The 20,306-nt window shown below is 43.7% G+C and overlaps 1 protein-coding gene across 1 annotated transcript in view; it reads left to right on the plus strand.

Annotated features, from left to right (window-relative positions):
* Positions 1–20,306, plus strand: part of MFSD6 (major facilitator superfamily domain containing 6) — a 418,145-nt gene that overhangs the window by 96,261 nt on the left and 301,578 nt on the right. The window contains exon 2 of the mRNA XM_086955375.1: positions 5,737–7,351. Coding sequence (XP_086811501.1) covers positions 5,793–7,351 — 1,559 coding nt within the window. The 5' untranslated portion in view covers positions 5,737–5,792. The remainder of the gene's footprint in view (positions 1–5,736; positions 7,352–20,306) is intronic.

Genomic DNA, 20,306 nt, shown 5'->3' on the forward strand with positions numbered 1-20,306 from the left:
TGAAATCCTTCCTTGCTGACCGATCACAGACCGTCGCCTTAGGCCCTTTCCACTCTAAAGAGAAAATGATCACCTCAGGCGTCCCTCAGGGCTCAATCCTCAGTCCCCTCCTTTTCAACATCTACCTCATTCCACTCCTGTCCTTGATCGAATCTTTTGGAATACCAGTAACCTCCTACGCCGATGACACACAACTCATCGTGCCCCTGGATGGGAACTCGAACAGCTCTGAGCTCAACCTTAAGAATTGCCTAACGGAGGTCTTCCAATGGATGAACACTAACCATCTAAAGTGTAACTCCAACAAAACGGAGATACTCCCGATTGGTAAAAACACCTCCTTTTGCCCATCCCTTTGGTGGCCTGACGACTCAGTCGCTCCCCCTCAAACTGTGACTACGGCTAGGAATCTAGGGGTAACATTCGACTCAGACCTCTCCTTCGATCAACATGCTAAGATCATTGCCGGCAAATGTTTCGGAATTATAAGATCTCTAAGAAAGTTCTTCGACTTTCTCCCTCTCGACTCCAGGAAGACCGTGACAGTAGCCCTCATAATTTCATGATTAGACTACTGCAACGGCCTTCTTGCTGGAGCAAAAAAGAGCACTTTAGCGAAACTTCAGAGCGTGCTCAACACTGCCGCTCGACTGGTACTCAAACTGCCCCGTAGATCATCCATCTCCGCAGCTCTTCGATCCTTACATTGGCTGCCTCTCCACAAGAGAGTTCTCTTTAAAATCTTGATCATCGCCTTCAGAGCTTTTAATAAAACCGGCCCTAAATACCTGTACAGACGTTTTCCCCACTACACCCCCAGTCGATCCCTCCGCTCGTCCCTGGACAATCTCATCTTCCCCGCAAAGTATAATCTTAAGACGAAAGGAGGCAAAACCTTAAGCTTCCTAGCCACCAAAGCATGGAACAACCTGCCCAAAAATCTTAGGCAACAAACCATCGAAAAACCGTTCAGAAAGCTCCTGAAAACATGGATCTTCAACCTCCCCGATGACTTCGCCAAGGCTGCCATCTAATCCCCCTCTGTTTCTAACTGGTCATCTCGGATTCTCAGCGCCAAGATGCTCCCTCCGGAGCGAACGTCGCGCTCTATAAATACCCCCACAAATACAAAAATACAAATTCTAGATGCATTGAAAAACAGTGGGTTAACTATCAAAAATGAGAAATGTGTGTTTGGGAAATCTGAAGTAGAGTATTTAGGACATGTTATATCTAAAGATGGCATTCGACCAAAAGTTAGTCATGTTGATGCTATTTTGGTTGTTCCTGAACCTACAAATAAGGAACAGTTGATGTCGTTCCTGGGGTTAACAGACTTTTATTCACGTTTTATCGAAAATTATGCATCGAAAGTTGAACCGTTAAGGTCATTGTTAAAGAGGTGTGGTGTTTACATGGGGTGAGCAACAAAAAACATGTTTTGAGAAAGTGAAGAAAGAAATAGTTACTGCACCATGTTTAAAACCCTTCTTGCCAACTGCTGAATGTATATTATCTGTGGATGCATCTGGGTATGGCATTGGTGCTGTGTTTTCTCAACATGTTAAATCAGAGAAGTGGGTGGTAGCTTATGCTTCACGCACGTTAACAAAATCGGAACGCAATTATTCCGTAATAGAAAAAGAGTTATTGGCTGCTTCGTGGGCTGCTGAAAGATTCAGGATGTATGTGTGGGGGAGAAAATTCAAAATTTGCACCGATCATAAACCATTGGTGAATATCTTGAGACCTGAAGGTGGGAAGAATTTAACTCTAGATTAGCCCGTTTAGCTTCAAAGCTACAAATGTTCAGTTTTGATATAGAGTATAGAGTAAGGATAATGTAGTTGCGGATGGCCTTTCAAGATTACCTAATGTAGAGGTGACAGGAATTGAAACTGATAGTGATTGTGAAATAGCTTTTACTATAAAGGATGTGTTTTTGATAGATGATAAGGATGTTAATAGTATTATATCTGAGGCATCCTGGATGTGTGAGATGGACAAGGATATTGTTTTGAAAGAGGTCAAACGGTTTATAGTTGATGGTTGGCCAAGGGAGTCTAACTTACGGGGCGAATGTGCTGCATTTTCTAAAATTAAGGAGGAACTGTGTGTTGTTAATGATATTGTCCTAAGAGGTGACAGAATTGTGCCTCCAGTTAGTCTAAGAGAGGACATTGTTGAGAAGAGTCACATGGGGCATGGTGGTATGTCTAGTACTAAAAGGAGGATTAAAGAGTGGTTTTGGTGTCCAGGGTTTGATTCCATGGTGGATCGATTAGTGAGGAATTGTAAAGTTTGTGGTGTTAGTGATAAAGTGGCAAAGCCATTGAGTGTGCCTTTAACTATGGTAAAGTTGCCGGAGTATCCATGGCAAAAGGTGGCTATTGATTTCATGGGTCCATTTTCAGCTTTGTCAGCAAAGGATTGTTATGCTATAATATTAGTTGATTATTACTCAAAATGGCCTGAGGTAAGAATGGTAAGTGGGATGACTACAGATGTGGTCATTGAGTTTTTGGAAGATGTGTTTTCAAGGGAAGGAGTTCCAGAAGTTCTGGTTTCGGATAATGGTCCGCAGTTTGTCTCACAAAAGATGGAAGAGTTTCTAGTGGTAATGGGTATCAAACACATCAAATCATCACTATATCATCCCGAAAGTAACTGTCAAGTTGAGCGCTTCAACAGGGTGGTTAAGGAAGTGATTGAATTGGCATTGAGTGCAGGGTTACCCTGGAGGAAAGCTCTTCAAGAGAAGCTTACTGCATATCGTGTTACACCGCATTCTGCTACAGGAAAAACACCTTTTGAGGTTCTGAGAGGTAGGAAACCATTTTCTGGTTTAGTTCCTTGGTGGTTGAGGAAAAGGAATGATAAAATGCAGTGCAATAACAACGAGATTGATAAAGAAATCAGATTTGAGGTTAAGAAGTATCAGGATCGCAGTCAGCAGTACCATAGAGGTAAATGTAGTTGGCCTTTGGTCAAAATAGGTCAAATGGTTCGAGTAAAGACTCCTAGGATTGTGTTGAAGGGGGAAAGCGTATGGTTAAAACCCTTGAGAGTGGTGAAAGTATTGGGCAGTGCAGTAGAATTGGAAGATGGTAAAAGGTTGAATTTTCGGCAATTGAGTTTTTGCAATGAGAGGGATGGTGTGGTAGGCTCACGATTTGGTGGCATTGATGAAGGGACGTGCAGTGGATATATGTTAGGTGATGATTTTGGATTAATGAAGGATGTGGTGCCAACTGGTAGAACGGGTAGTTGTAATGCTACAGCAAGTGATATTGTTGATGTTGGTTCATCTTGAGATTTTACGCTGTGGTTATAGAACAAGGAAGTTACCTGTCCGGTTTTCTGATTTTAAGTTAGGGTAACTTTTCCGGTGGTGACTCAAGCTATTGAGGAGGAGGGTGTGTGGTATTTGTTGTATATGTAGTGTCGTGCGCGTGGTATGTCTCGTGTGTGTGTTAGCGCGTGTATGTGTGTGGAATGCATGCGAGAGAGACAGTTGCTGAAGGAGAAGGGTGGAGGTTGCTGCTGTGTTCAGTGTCGCTGTATTACATCTTACTTATTGGATAAAGAAGAAATGAAGAACACTAATGACCCTACGTATGTCTTTCAACAATATATATATATCCTTGCCCTTCGTCCAGGGATAAATGGATTGGTGTCAATAAAATCATCTAGTTTTAAGGTAAAAGATACAGACTCTGTATTTGTATTGGGCATGGATAGGTCGTAATATTGTTCATTAGGTATTAATAAGAAAGGTGTGTGTTCCGCAACCAGTACTTTAAGGCCAGAGTGACAGCCATAATCCAGGGGGGCCCCCTTCCTCGCCCCCCCCCCCTCGTAAAAAAAAAACTAAAAAAAAAACCGCAATCTTTGGGGTGCAAAGGTTTTTGTCCCACTGTGAAATGTCCACAAATCTTCTAAGTCCACCCACGTGAGATCTTTGATGTATGGTTATTTTCTTGAAAGTGTGCTGTATGTCTTGTGGTGGTACATTTACAGTGAATGGTACTCTTATGCTCACTGACATTTATTTTCACTAGTCAGGTAGTTATCCACACCTGGCATAGCATGCAGGAGCAGGTTACCATGTAGATACAATCAGGCATATTGCAGTTGGTGTGTTTGCGTTAGCCCAATGGTTTGTGAAGACTCAAGGCTATTTCCTTAGTCTGGGTGGTAAAATGGCAGAATTTGCAGTGCCACAATGGAAATTTCCAATTATGCATGGTAGGTTCCAACTCCTTTTTACAGTCAGTATTTTTCCAGTTATCGCTCTAATATATACTACAAATAAAGAACCATGTGAAGACATTACGGAAAAAAACAAATATGAGTAGTTAAGTGATCCAATGAGGGAAAGGAGGAGTACAGGAAGAAGGGCATTAATGGAACGGAGAAGGCAGAAAAGATGAAATTGATGGGATGAAGGGATAATGGAGAAAGGCTGGAAAAAATAAAAGAAATGAAGAAAAAATGAACTGAAGGAAAGATGAAAGGAATTAAAGAGGGAGTGAAAGAAGGAGATGGCCGAAGGAAAGAAAGAAAGAAAAGGGACAAGATTGGTCCAAATGGCTAGTTTCCAAATTTGATACCTCTCTCACTCTCTCACTCTCTCTCACTCTCTCTCGCTCTCTCTCTCTTTCTTTCAACCCCTCCCCCACTGGGGAGCGAGTGAGAGACACCCCCTCCTTCCTCCTCTCTGCCTCTAGTCCCCCCTATCCACCCCCCCTGATCTCTTACCACTCCCTTCAACCATTCCTCTGCCCTTATTCCTCCTCATTCTCTCTGTGTCCCCCAGACCTGCCCCTGTACCTCTCACTATTCCCCTCAAAAACGCTAGTCTTGTAAATCCGAGCAGAGTCGGTCTCTTTGCTTAATTTGAAGTGTGACCTTTTATGAGCTGGTTTGGACAGACCACTCCCAAACATTTTAAAATAGTGCAAGATTACCTGGTGCATTTCCCAGACCAGTGTATCTGTTTTCAAATCTGAACCTTGTAGAAGATAATTATCTTTTAACTAGAGGAATGTAGTATCTGTTCCATGAAGATACAGTTTACATTAACAGGATATTTATTTGGAAGCGGACGCTATTCTTTTGCCATTAGATCATGAGTGGACACCTGTGTTCAGAACAACATTAGGCATTGTAGAGACACAGGAAGTTCTAAGTATTCATAAAGGCCTTTGAAGTATGTGTGAAAGTAGAAAGTGTATCCCAGATGATGAAATAGAAATTCGTCAAGATCATTTTTGTAAATAAATTACTGATGGGTATAAAAGTGTATCTTGTACTGTTCATGTTCTGTCCTTATAACCAATGGCAAAACCTGGTGCTGAGTGACCCAGAGACTTACTGAATAAAAGGACTTCTTTTTCTTAGGTCCATACAGTTATTCTCCATTTTCACCCTAACCCTGAAAAGCTGAAATTCAGTGTAGAGATACTGGGAAAATTCACAGATTCCAACCTCCAGTATTCCCACACCAAATTCAAGCAAACCCATAGTGAGGACCAAAGTGTTTTAACACAGATAGATTTTTAAATACCTTATACTGATATAGAAAGTAAATGTTAAGTGTGGTTAGTGGCCCGCTATGACTGAGTTTTTCATACAAAACCTATCTGCACAGTTAGAGAAGAGCCAAGTTTTGTTCCTATGCAGCTTCAATTGTATGCAAACATTATGATATCATACTTTCTTCTTATTTTACAGGGCTCCTTTAAAATACTCCTGAAAGTGCTTCAACATCAAGACGCTATCAATAAGCCATGGCGACCGATGACAAAGTTGCCATTTTATCTGACGATGAGGAGGAACAGAAGAGGAAGTATGTGCTTGCTGACCCATTTAACTCTGTTTCATTGGAACACACCAGAACACCAAATGAACCCACTGCCACTGAAACGAGAACTACTCCAGATCCTGACATGGATTGGATAGAAAAGCACTGCGTCAAAATAAACAATGACCTCCTTATTTCAAAAGTTTTTTATTTTTTCTTTTATGCAGCTTATGGATCACTCTACCCACTTTTACCTGTATATTATAAGCAGCTGGGCATGTCACCAAGCCAGAGTGGGTTCTTGGTGGGAATCAGATACTTCATTGAGTTTTGCAGTGCTCCATTTTGGGGAATAGTGGCAGATCGCTTCAAGAAAGGGAAAATCGTGCTTCTCTTCTCAGTTTTATGCTGGGTTCTATTTAACCTTGGAATAGGATTTGTTAAACCAGCAGGTTTAAGGTGTTTACCAAAAAACCCGTTACCAGTAATCCCTACAAATGGAAGTCTTTCAACAACCGTTACCCCAAATACCACTTTGACTTCTCTACTTACCATGCAAAGTGCTACATCTCAGATTATTAGACGTAAGAGAGACTTACTGGCCCACAACCCCCTGCCATTAAGCCAGGAAATTAATTCCTTCATGTCTAACCATGTTGAAGGTGATGCCTTGGATTCAATGCATCGAATAGTTCGAAGTACTGGTGAGAACGTTTCTAGGCTACTTGCAGATAAGATTACTATGAGTGCAACAACTACAACAAAAGTCACAACTAAAGCTGCCACCACTGCTGCAACTACTACCACGGTACCTTCAGATCAGTACATACTTGTGTATGATGAAGAAAATGTAGAAACAATTTTTTTATTGATCCTGCTTGTTGTGATTATTGGCGAGTTTTTCAGTGCTCCTTCTGTTACTATCGTAGACACTGTGACTTTGCAATATCTTGGGAAACATAGGGATCGCTATGGGTTGCAACGAATGTGGGGTTCGTTGGGATGGGGGCTTGCCATGCTGTCTGTTGGAATTGGAATTGACCACACCCACATAGATGCAGTTTTTACAGGCATTGGGTGCAAAGCGCCAGATTATAAAAACTACCGGATTGCTTTTATTGTTTTTGGGGTTCTGATGTCTATAGCTATGATAGTGTCAACCCAATTCCGTTTCCATTATCACCAATTAACACAAGAAGATGACAATCGAGAGGAGGTGATAGCCACGCAAGGGGAGGGAAATACTCCTGCAACATCCCCAGAAGGCAACCATTCCAGCACTGGGGAAGTAGTAGCCTCATCTGAGTCTTTCCGGGTTTGGGACCTGATCAAAATCATTTGCTCTGTGCGATACAGCTCTGTGCTTTTTGTAGCCTGGTTCATGGGATTTGGCTACGGCTTTGTTTTTACATTTCTCTTCTGGCACTTGGAGGACCTGAATGGCTCTACCACCTTGTTTGGGATTTGTTCTGTCCTGAGCCATGTTTCAGAGCTGACTGCTTACTTCTTCAGTCACAAATTGATTGAGCTGATTGGTCACATTAGGTAAGTGAAAAGCAACCCTAGCATGAAAATAATCATTGATAATTGTTTAATTTAGTTGAAATTTACACTAGTTGTGGGGCTAGATGTACGTAGACCTATCTGGGCATTTCAGATTGTAGTCGGGTTGAGGGCAGTACTCTATGCAACTAGCACAAGTCACACACTGTATGTGTTTTCTCGCTTCCACAGAATCATACATTCTCCAACATTGTTTCATGAGTTAAATTGATCCCTCTGAAATACAATACATGTGTGATTGGTATTTCACCAATGAGATTACAGCATATGTTTGTGTCTGATGATCTTTTAATAAGTGAAAAAGATGCCAATTAGGAATTAATACGACGGTATGTATATCTGTGAAGCACAAATGGCCTCATAATGTGTGTATGTTTACTTTTATAATATGTTTATTTAATACATACACATTACCTGTTTAGAATGATATATACTTTGTTGGATTGTCTTTCTCTGATCGTTTTCTCTTTTGCTTTCTCTGTATTCTTCTCACCCTTCTGGGCTATATATATTTTTTAAAACAAATGTTATTATGTCAACATTGCCTTTGACAGTTAATTTATACATTATTATCGTCAAAATCAAAAGGTACAATATAACATAAACATCTTAAACCAGCCCCCCCAGATGCACTAGCACGCAGCGGCATTTCGGTTGTCACCACATCTCCCATTTCAGCGAAACCATCCCTCCACTACATTTCCAATCCCTTACCCCAGTGGCCCACAGATCAAGGCAGTTACAAATGCGTCAACCGGGGGCTCCGGGTCCAATTCCAGGCCTCGGTAGTTTGCCCATTGTTTCCAGATTTTGGGGTGTTTTTGCTTGCAGCCGCTGGCCTAAAATATCGAGATCTCTAACCCCATGCTAAAATCCAACCCATTCTTCCATGCCGAGAGGGAGGGCGGGCCGTCGCCTTCCACAGCTGTGCTATATCTCTCTTGGCCAGGGTCAACCCCAGTAGCAGTAGGTGCCTCTTGTATATGTTACCTCCTATACTCTCCATGATATGCAGAATTGTCAATTGTGGTGAGGAGTGGAGCTCCCACCCCAGCACCTCCGCCAAGTAGGGCAACACCCCTATCCAAAATTTCGTAAGTGCTGTACAGTGCCAAATGGTGTGAATTAGGGACCCCTCTTCTTGTTCACATCGGATGCACATCAGGATGCCAGTAGACCTGCCCTCCATAGCCTGAGCGTAGTGTAATAAACCCGGTGAAGGTATTTGAATTTGAATGAAAAGCAGCCTCATCAATATCGCTGCACCTCTAGGGAAGGCCAGTGCATCCATCCGGTCATATCCATCCAGTTGTCCTGCATCCCCCACCCAAGCCTCTCTGAGTTTATCTAGCGTAGTGGAGCTATGGGTCACCAAGGATTGATAAATATTTGATATCTTATGATCTTGTTAATCTCCCATGAAAATTTACAGAACTAAGTTTTTGGCATGTGGTACTCTCGCTGAAGATCTTGGAAAGATTTGAGCACCACGCCTTGTATTACATCCCCTAAAGTTGAGATTCCTATGTTATCCTATTCTTTGAATCCAGCTACTGCCGCCAGCTGCAGTAGACGGCCATTATGCACAGCGGGGTCTCCCTAGGTAGCCTACTCCACCAACCCATCTTATGGAGGTACTGTTTCCACATTCGAAGCACCACCTGAGTGGCAGACAGTTAAGAATTGCGTAGTGACGCAGAGTACAGAATGGTATGCAAGGTGGATTCACCCATCCACCTTTGCTCCACTTCATATGCGGGGTCCTCCCAGTTACCATACCACCATTCATTTAGTACCAGGAGAAGTGAAGCCACATAGTACAATTGAATATCTGAAGTGGCCAGCCCCCGCAATATGTTGACTGAAAGCAGGTCCGTAGCACCACCCTGAAAGCCCCCCCTGCCCACAGGAACTGTCCCAGCGTCGAATTAACCTGGTGAAACGGCTAGGGGGGCACTGGGTAGGGATAGTTCTGCAATTGATTGAGCAGGCGCGGCAAGGACACAATTTTAAAAATTGCCGAACTACCATATATGGAAAGGGGCATGTGCGACCAGGTTTTCATTTTTTCCCTTGTTCGTGTCCAGATTGAAACTATATTTCTGTCCCACGCAACTCTCTGCAAATCTGATAGAAAGACTCCCAGATATTTCACACCCTCTGTCGACGCCCGCACCGACGTGGCCCAGGACCCCAATTCTGTCATCCCCCCTCCCCACCCCCAGCCCGGACTTACTCGGGTTCATATAGAGTCCTGATGATTCACCGGAGATTTGCATAATGTGGAGGAACCTTGGCCTGTCCTATCTATGTCTGTTAAAAAAAAGAGGACTTCGTCCGGATACAAAGCAATACGATCCGAGAGCCCATGATCCTACTCAAACCCAGTCACCTGTGCATCCATTCACACCCCCGCCGCTAACGGCTCCATTGCTAGAGCAAAGAGATACGGCAACAGAGGACACCCCGGACGAGTACCCCCTGCCTACGGAAAACGTAGAAGATCTGGATCCTGCCACCCGCACTGACGCCGTGAGGTCTGTATGTAGCAGTTTTAGGTATGCCAGAAATTGGGGACTGTTATATTCGACAAACAGTGTATAAGTTTGTAGGTAATTTTATTCCAAGTAAGCACCACCAACAGATGCTGCCAGCTCTCCAGTCCTCAGTCTCAAACTGCCTCAACACAGGCATCTCCATGGAGACTGGAATACTGGAGCGAGCAGAACTGTAGCAAAAAACAATTCGGAACACAAGCAATTAATATAACTCATCCCCTATACTAAAAAGGAAAATAATAAAAGCAAGGGAGGAAAAGGAATAAAATAAAATAAAACTGGTAAAAGACAATTATGATACACTTAAATCAAAATCATTAAAACGTGTAGGAACACTATGTGATCTTGGAGAAAATCTTCTAGTAGGAAGCACATCAGAATTGGATAAATCAGAAGTAGGAGAATTAGTCAAAACGTGAAGAAAGTGAAGACTTATCTCAATTGAATTTTACAAGTCTAGACATATTCCATTTACATCCATTCTGCATTGTTACAACATTTTTGTGAATTGAAATAATTATGAATGGACCCATATAGTCAGTGACACCTTTTTGTGCAACCTAAGTTTCTTGACTAAAACCCACTCGCCAATATTCCATAGCTTGACTTTTACAGAATTCTTCAAATCATACAGTTCTTTGTATTTCCTTTGATAAGATTGAATTCTGGAATCCACTTCCTTTTTATCTAAGGGAATAACATTTTGATGAGGTAACCATCCAGGATTCAATTTGGAGTGAGCTTGTCTTGATATGGTTAACAGTGGTACGATGAGCCCACCAAGTATCTCTCAACACGTCTTTGAGAGGAGTTTTGTTTTCTAAAGCTCTTTATACACAACTCTTAACAACTTGGTTCATGCGTTCCGCAAGACCATTAGCCTGTGGAGAATAAAGAGCTGTTTTGAGATGAGTTATTGCAAGGTCAGCTAGAAACTTTTTCATATGATTAGCGATAAATTGTACCCCATTGTCTGTAATAAGATACCTGAGAATACCTTCACAAGCAAACTCATCTTTATGAAAGTCAAGGATGACTTTAGTGTTAACTGCACTAACACACTTGGTAGAGACCCATTTGGAAGTGTAATCCACTAAGAGAATTACAAATCTTTCTGATGGTGTTAACAACTCAAAAGGGCTCATGAAATCCAATCCCAATTTCATCCACGGTTGACTTGGAACCTCAACAGGTGGTAAAGGAGTAGTACTAACAACTTTGGATTTGTCATTAGAAGAGCAGTGGTAACAATCCTTGACTACCTCCTCAACCTGATGATCCATATTTGGCCACCAATACCTCTCGCGCAGCCGGATCTTGGTAAGACTTCTTCCCAGGTGCCCTTCATGCGCAAGATTAATTAATTTGGATCTCAGATCAAAAAGAGGTATTAACCTTTCTCCATGCATCAACTCATCATGTAAAAGAGTCAACTCATCTTTAACAGTCATAAAAAGGCATAAGCTCAGGATCTACACCCTTACTGTGTGTAGGCCAACCCTTTATTACAAACTCTTTAACAAGGGGTAGAAAAGGATCATGAGATTTGGCATCTATCCATTCTTCTTGAGTGATGGCTGGTTCTCTAACCCAACAAACACTGAGGGATTCAAAATCAGCATAATCCTCCTGAACCTGTAAGGGTAGTCTGGACAAACCATCAGCAGTTTTGTTAGAAGAACCGAGAAGATATTGTACCTGAAAATTGAATTCTTCTAAACCCTCACTCCATCGTTTTAATCTTGGGGTTAACCTTTCACTTTCCATACAGGAGAACCCTTGCACAAGTGGGCGATGATCAGAACTTACAATAAAAGGAATGCCCCAAAGGTAGAATTTAAAGTGTCTAACAGCCCACACAATTGCAAGTGCCTCTCTTTCTATGCACGAATACAGTTGCTCAGTCTTTTTCAATGCTCTTGATGCAAAAACAACTGCTTTCTCCACTCCAGTATCAACATGGGTGAGAACTGCACCTAGACTAGCATCAGTAGTGAGCAGAGTTTTTTTTTTGCATCAAAATGGCCAAGACTGGGTAATTGACTGATTGCATGTTTGACATAAGAAAAATCATCATTAAAATCCTTATTCCACTCAAGTTGGGTTCCCTTCTTCAGTAGACTCCTAATTGGTTCAACAACAGATGCAAACCCCTTGATGAATTTTGCATAAAATTCAGCTAGTCCAAGGAAGGACCTAACTTGTTCCTTGTCACAGGGAGTAGGAGCATAAACAATACTTTTAGAAAGCACAAGTTTTGGTTGGATGCCCTCTCCTGAAATTACCAATGACCAAGATATGTGACGGAGGATACACCAATTTTGCATTTCTGTTTGTTGACCGTGAGACCTTTATCAGATAATCTCCCCAGAACCTTTCTCAATGTGGTATCATGATCACTGTTATCTCCACTATAAACAAGAATATCATCTTGAAAGAATATGATATTCGACATATCACCTATGACCATCTTCATAATCCGTTGAAAACAGGTTGTCGATCCACCCATATCCATTTATTAAGACCTCTCAGGGCCACACACATCTGAATATTTTTTCCTCCATCCTTAGGGGCCAGAACCACTGGGGCCAACCATTCAGATTATTCAATTTCCTCAATCACATTTAAACTAATCAATCTGTCAAGCTCAACTTTCAGAGGAGCCATCATATTTGGAACTTTCCTGACCTTGTGTACACATGGCACTGCATTTTGCTTGAGGATGATACAATGTTCAAAGTCTTTTAACAACCCAAGCTTATCTGTAAAAACTTGAGGAAATTCATCAAAGAATTTGTTGGAACTTGAATTATAATCAATTGGCATCACTTGATCAGAAGGCTTAAGAGCATTTTGATTAAGAATTATGCCCAAATCCCTTTTATGCCTCCATTCCAAAAGATTGTCCCCATGATGTGCCAAATATATCTTTCCAATGGTTTCTCTGCCTTAAAGTGTATTCTCATAACCTTGTAACCAGACTCATCAATACGTGCTCCCCCATAACTGATTGGGTTAATATCTGGCGGAAGCAACTGAATATCAGGAAAAGTTTTGTTCCACATTTCATTGCCAATCATTGTGAAGAGAGAACCTTAATCTGCCAATACAACAAAAAACTTTCCCCCAATTTCAATATCACATTCAGGCATGAACATGGGCTCAGCATCCACAACCCCATCACTTATTACATTAGATACAACCATTCTTGGATTTACAGTTATGGTTTCGATACTTTCAAGACTGTGAACTTTCCCACTAAATCTACAGACTCTAGCATAGTGACCTTTTACCACATTTGAGTCAAGTAGCAGTTTTGGCATAACAATTGGGAAAGTTAAAAGAATGGTCAACACTCCCACATCGATAACACTTCATTTTGCCACGTACAATGTGGGTTTTCGTTTTAGGGGTTTGAATAACTTTACATATATTGTCTCCTGCAGCCTGTTGGACATCAATATTAGAAACTTCATGAATATTACTAGGTGTAAGAGCATTTTCCGTAGTAGATTTGTGTTCTTTCATTTCCTTCGCCCATCCTGAAGTGTTCTCTACACCTTCAACAATTGAAATAGCTTCCTTCAGAGAGGGATTTTTCGACAAAAGTTTCTCTTGAACTCTAGAACTGTTTGTACATCTTACTAGCTGATCACAAATGAAATATTCAGTTAAATCCCCAAATTCGCAAGTACGAGCTAATGTCTTTAAAGATGCCATATCATTTCCAACCTTTTCATTAGGTTCATGAATCCTCATGAAAAATGTATGATGTTCAAGTACCACATTGATGCGTGGAGCAAAATAATTTTCCAACATTTTCATAGCCATCTCAAAGACATCAGCAGGTTCCCAAGTTCCCTCACCAATGGGTAGTTCATCAATGCTATCATGTATATTGCGACCTTCAACACCCAAATTGCGGAGAAGTATGCCTTGTTTCCTTATGGCTGAGAATCTTTCTCCACCAATAGCTACTAGATAAGAACCAAAAAGTTTCTTCCAACGCTTCCATGGAAGCCAAGGCTCACCTTTTTCGCGGAGAAATGCAGGAGGTTAACTCATAGAGGTTGTAGACATTATGGCAGAAGTGAAGATAGAAAACGTGAAAATAACAAAGATAATAATAGGAAAACTACGATGTACACTAGAACTGTGTATGTCTTAATCTCAAAGAAATAAAGTGTAAAAAAAAAACGATGGCAAATATTGAGAGTAATTGCATGAAAACCAAGCAGAAGTCTCCGTCGTAAGCTTTCAGCATAGTCCTAGAAACAGCAACAAAAATGTTTGCACGTCAAAGCATAGCGTGACGTCACATGCGTGATGCCGAAAGACGCTAGTTGCAGGAGACTCGAGCAGAGTGAGCGCAAGTAAAGAACGGGCGCTGGTCACCCACGTGCCATAGAATTCAAAGGTAAGGTCACTGTTACTCGTTGAAGCACTGTGGCGAATTTCAAAAGATGCGATGTCCAGGGACAGACTAGGAACTTAAAACAGTCCTGGCAAAACTTCAGCCCCATGTACAGACGTGCTAATGTGTGCTAGAACCAGAGCAACATTTTAAAGTTGCTGCTGGAATCGTGTAACGCGCACCACCACTCCTGGAGGCCAAAACCGGCCTCCAAGTGTCAAAACTGGCTTTCCTGGGCTCCAGCCTCCCGGGGGATTGCCGCTTGCCTGACTGGCCAGTCTGGCCTTGGCGATGTTTAATTTGACGGCTACTTTTTGCTCCGCTTTCCAAAAGCGATACCATTCAATGAAAGCGACTCAATCCACTTCCTGTTCAGATGTAGCACGGCCACAAAAAAAAACAAATCACCACTATGCCTCCTCAGACCCATGCCAAAGTCACATATCATCAAAAGCGTCTGCCAGAGCACAAATGCACTGTACTCACAGTTGTGAAAGAGAAATTCACAGTCTGTTTCACTGCCTAGTCGCTTAGCCACTCCGTATTGGCCAAACAAACAGCGTAGGCAATCCAGTGCTGCTCCACACTCCCCACTGGCAGCACAGACAAATCAATTCCCTGGGTTTACGGGGGAATTGGTGGTGGGTAGGTGTCCCCCACAAGCTTCTCCTCGTCGCCAGTATTAAATTAGACAAAAACTGTATAAGTTTGTAGGTAACTTTATTCCAAGTAAGCACCACCAACAGATGCTACCAGCTCTCCAGTCCTCAGTCTCTAACTGCCTAAACACAGACATCTCCATGGAGACTGGAATACTGAATCGAGCAGAACTTTAGCAAGAAACAATTCTGAACACAAGCAATTAATATAACAAGGACCTATATTAGGAAGATCAAGGAGCACAAATGGGTATACCCAACTGAGGGAATTAAGCGCCCTGTCCATGTCTGCCAGCAGAAGGGCAGCAAGCACTCCTCTTCCCTGGAAGGCAGCTAATGCATTGTGTGCCCGCCGGATGTTGTGCGCGCTGCCCGCTAACTCGTAAAGCCTTCCTGATCTGGATGAATCAATGTAGCTATGTGTGATTGCAGACGATTGGCCAATAGTTTGGCAAGAATTTTGGCCTCAACATTTAAAAGTGAAATGGGGTGATAGGAGGCGTGTTGGTCCGGAGGCCGGCCTGGCTCGTTAAATAAGACCACCTCCTCATGCCTCCAGTCATGCTGCAGACATCCCCGGTCTCTAGCTTCTTCGATAACTTGGAAGTAGTGCAACCGTATCTGGGAGATGTATTTCTAAAATAATTTGCCGGGGAACCCATTCGGGCCCGCGCTTTTCCGGAATTCAATTATCCCAATGCTGTGCAAATCTCCTCAATAAATGGCAGTTCCAAGTCTGCTCGCACGTCATCTGTAAGAGTGGGGGGAGATTGATCACATCTTCCTGCAGGAGCTCTCTAAGGGTGTAGAGTTCCGCGAAATACTGTACAAAACTCTCATTTATAAGGGAGGGGTAGCTCAGAACCTGTCCATCAGGACCCGGTATACTAGGCAGAACCTGTGGCGGCAAGGTCCCTTGGCATAGTCTATGCATTAATTTACTGGACTTATCACTCCATTGATAAATTCTGCTACGGGACACCAGCCACGCAAAGCAGGCCTCATCCATCAGGGTATCTGAATAGGTTTGTCGTGTCAGCACCAGCTGTCGGTGCACCAAATTCCCTCCCTCCCTCCCTCCCTCCCTCTACTACTCTGCTCTAGTTGCATTAAGTGGGCCTCCGACCGCAGCAGAGCCTCCCGCCAGGTTTGACTTGCTGCCACGCAGAAGGAGATGTCCACTCCCGGGAAATCGGGTTTCATGGCCTCCGACAACGTTGCGGCCTCAGCCAGCGTCCCCACATTTGTATCTAGATATTGTTCAGTTGCCTGTCCCATGTGTTCCCGATATTTCTCGTCCTGGAGGTGCCATGGGAAGAGATGCCATTGAAAGGGGTGTCTCTCAGAACCCAGCTGCACCATCTGAACCACTGGGGAATGGTCGGATAGGCCCCTTGGGAGCATCTCCTCTACCCTCACGACAGCTCTTAAAGGCAAAAAGAAATAATCAAAACGGGAGTACGAGTCATGGGAGGTCGAAAAATATGTGTAGCCTAGTTCCTTTCGTGCAGCTGCCGCCAAACATCCACCAATCCCAGTCCCGTCGCTAAGGAGCTCCGTTTAGTACTGTGGTGGACGGTGGCATATCCCCCTGATATCCATCTGTCCGCAGCCGAGTCCATTACATCATTCCAATCTCCCCCCTATTATTGCCAACCCCTCCGGCATGTCAGCCCACAGAGTTGTGAGATGCTCAACCAACTCTAGAGGTGGGAGGACATACACACAACCACAAACCACCTGTTCCTCGTATATGGTACCCTCAAGAAATGCATATCTCCACAGTGGATTCTTCCGTGTCTTAATATGTTTGTACGGGACTCTACCATACAACAAAATCTCGACTCCGCGCGCCTGCCTGGTGAACTCGGAATGAAACACGTGGACATAGGCAAATGTAGATCTACCAGGATCACTGCAGGACTTGGAGCTGCGCCTCGATCTCCTGAATCCTTTGGTCTTGGGTGTTGGTGTCTTGCGGACAACCTCACTAGACTAAGAATCAGACTCCAGCCTGGGTTGCGTGCAGCGCCGAATCTGGCGATTCAAAGAAAAGAGTACGGGACGTATAGTAAGGGTTCCTTGAGTCTGGCCTATTTTAAGATCATATATCTTTCCTGGTAATTCAGAATCCTAGCAATGACAGCTGTCTGCCTGTCACCCAGTGTCGGTTTCTGCATCAGGGCCCTATGTGCTCTTCGGTGACAGAACAACCAGACAGCGACTCCGATGGGAGCCAGCCCATCAGCCGCCTAGTGAGGAACTGTTCCATGTTCCCCCCTTCTCAACCTTCAGGGAAACCAACAAATCGGAGGTTATTTCTTCTGGCCCTGCCCTCCGCCTCCTCCACCCGGAAGGCCAAGCCACTGGTGATCGACTCTAGGGATGTGACCTGTTTCTGCAATGTGAAGACTGAATCCTCCACTTAAGAGACTCTGGTTTTGACCTCAGTAATGTGTTCTACCGCATTTCGAAGCTCTCGCCTCAGGAGCGTGACACCAGAGCCCACTTCCCCAATCTAGTGCGGCCCTGGACTGTGTGATGGCTGCCATTAGGGCTGCATTTTCTGGGATGCCTCCTTATCCCCCTTCCTGGTCCGCGCCAGAGGCCCCCGTTCCAGTAAAGCGGTCTAACTTGCTCTGCTTGGCAGACCCTCCCGCTGGTTTGTCCTTCGTCATGATTGCAGTCGGATATCTGTCTACTAAGATGGCACTTCGGCAGTCCCCAACTAGGTTTCCAGCACAAAGCTCCTGGACTCTGCATGGCACCGGTCGATCTCCACTTACGCAATCCCAGTTGAAAGTACTTGGTGCAGTTTCAGACTTCTTGGCATTTAGAACACAGGTGGAACCTCCCCCCCACAAGCCGCACCGGGCTCTAACCGGGCCGCTTCCACGGACAGTCGTGTCTCCTGTTTCCAACTAATGGGTGTCCCTTCAAGTACCATTTTCAGACGACTGAGCTGACCCCCACACCGGCCTCCTCTGTCGTTTCAATGTCTTAGCAGCACCTTGCTGCAAATGACGCCCTGGTGTTGTCCAGCTGTCTCGGGCCAGTACCCCAATCATAGTTCTACTAGCTGCCATTCACTAAAGCACTGCAATGATCGAGTAGAGCTTCTCACAGCTTCACAGGTCCCAGCGCTGCTCATGTGGCGCACATCCATCCGGCACCCACACTCTGCGCTGCCTCTCCAACGTTGCTGCGGTGCACCGCGTTCAATGCCCGGGGCAGTTTGTAGACATACTCAGGCCGTATACTACTTTAATTCATGGTTGCTTTTCTGCCATCGGGATAAGTGCACATGGCTCATGCTGCCCTATGGCGGTGGTCTCGCGCTCACTCCACAGGCTCCGACAGGCCGCCGCTTAGGTAAGCAGGCCTCATGCGCCGGTCCTCCCTCAAATCATCAATGAGGCCTCAGCACCTCGGCCACAATCTTGCGGTGAGCCGCCAGGGCCTCGAACTCTGGGCTATATTTTAATTTTGCCAAACCTCCATTTTGAGGTGGAACCACTGACTCTGCCTGCAGACTGGCCTATGGGTCTTTTTTTGAAGCATTCGCTGTGCCAGAAGCAAGCCTATCTGCACTAGTGCTTGCCAGGATCATGCATTTTGTTTGCTCTAATGATTCCATTGCCCACTCACGTCACCTTTTAGAGAAGTTTCTCCTTCATGTCAACATATTTATAACAGGGTTTCCCTTTTAGCTCCAGCACCTCAATATAGCAACGCTTTCCTTCCCTCTTCACCATCTGGGGACCTTGCAATGAGGCTGACTACTTGGCGCTTCAAATGTAATGTTTGTACTTCCTTATTGAAAGCCATGCTATCTGATATCAGATTCCTCCCTAACTTTCTGTCTCAATTCGCAACCTCTTTACTGACCATTTTATTGTTCTTTGTGCTTTAGCTGAGGCTTGGCTCAGGTAAGCATTCACCTCTTGTGTCACCTTAGCCAACCACCAGGATGTCAATTCTTTTATTTGAATTGCTCCACTGGCCATGGTGGAGCCATGGTCTTCATAGTTAGGGTCACTTGTAAGATGTGCAACTCCCTGCCTTTGTATTGGCTGAAACCCTATAAAGCTTTCCCTTCATTGTGCTCTTCCGTGGCTCCTTGTTTACCGGTAGCCGGGCTATGTTCATAACTGTGGCAAAACTGTGACCAATCTTTCCTTCTATTGTATCCGCTTCTACATCTATTATTGCCAATATTAACAATTTTAATATAAGGGCAGACTGACTTGATCACCCAAAAGTCATTCCCATATTGGATGTATCTCTTATTAACCACTAGTACATTTGTTTGGTCTGACACACAAATTGATATTATGTTTTTATCTGTAACCCATCTCATTACAGTGCAGGAAATGTCCCCTCTTTCTTTCACTGACTAATAATATGCTTTTCTTTTTCTCATGAATCTTTCAGCTACGACCAGTCGCTCATCCCTGTATTGCTTTTTCCTAGTTTTAACTTTCCACTGCTTTCAGAAGGACATGGTTGGTCTTCCTTTAGACAACCCAATCTTAAGCCTCCAGCAAGCCCACCACTTCCTCTCTAAAGTCATGCTGTAATAGATCCTGTACCTCAGGCCCCTACTGAACCATTTATTAGCATCTTTCAGTTGATTAAGTTACAAGGAGACTCCTGTATTGGAATGGGACCCCTGCGAACTCTGGTCCCTTTCAGGCAGCCTAGGAAACTGTAGGTTTGTTGGCACCAGCTATATGCCACAACATGAAGTGCACTTTGGCAACCATTCCTGCATTAGATAAGCTAGAGTCGTGTCATTTCTGCAGAAGCCCATGGCAGATCCTTAAGAACTGACAATTTCAGGCCTCTCTAACTCCTATTTTGACTACAATTATTGAAAGGTAAGTTAGTCAAAGCTTTTCTAGCATGCATCTACTTTCAGTTTTGATCCTTGTTATTCAGGCTTTTGCCAGGCCCATGCCATCGAAAATTACCCCCGTATGGTTTGGATTTTGGCAGTTTCTCTGCTCCAATTGTTTTAGATTTCTTTGGGCTCTTTGCCACACTCGACCATTCAAGTCTAATTCATAGGTTCCAGGAAATATGTATCAAATCTTTCGCTGAGCCTTTCTGTATGGAAGGGATCAGGTGGTCCCCAATCCCCCATACCGCTCTCAGTACATACATTTATAAAATGACATTGTGCAAGAGTCATCTCTTAGCCCACTCTTTTTAATGCAGTTGCCGTCACTATTGTCCTCCCTTGCGAAAACATTCTGCCTGTTTTGACTGATTGAGACTGATCGGTCACTATCTTTTGGTCAAAT

Source organism: Lissotriton vulgaris, chromosome 2_1, assembly GCF_964263255.1.
Source record: "Lissotriton vulgaris chromosome 2_1, aLisVul1.2, whole genome shotgun sequence".
Taxonomy (NCBI): Eukaryota; Metazoa; Chordata; class Amphibia; order Caudata; family Salamandridae; genus Lissotriton; species Lissotriton vulgaris.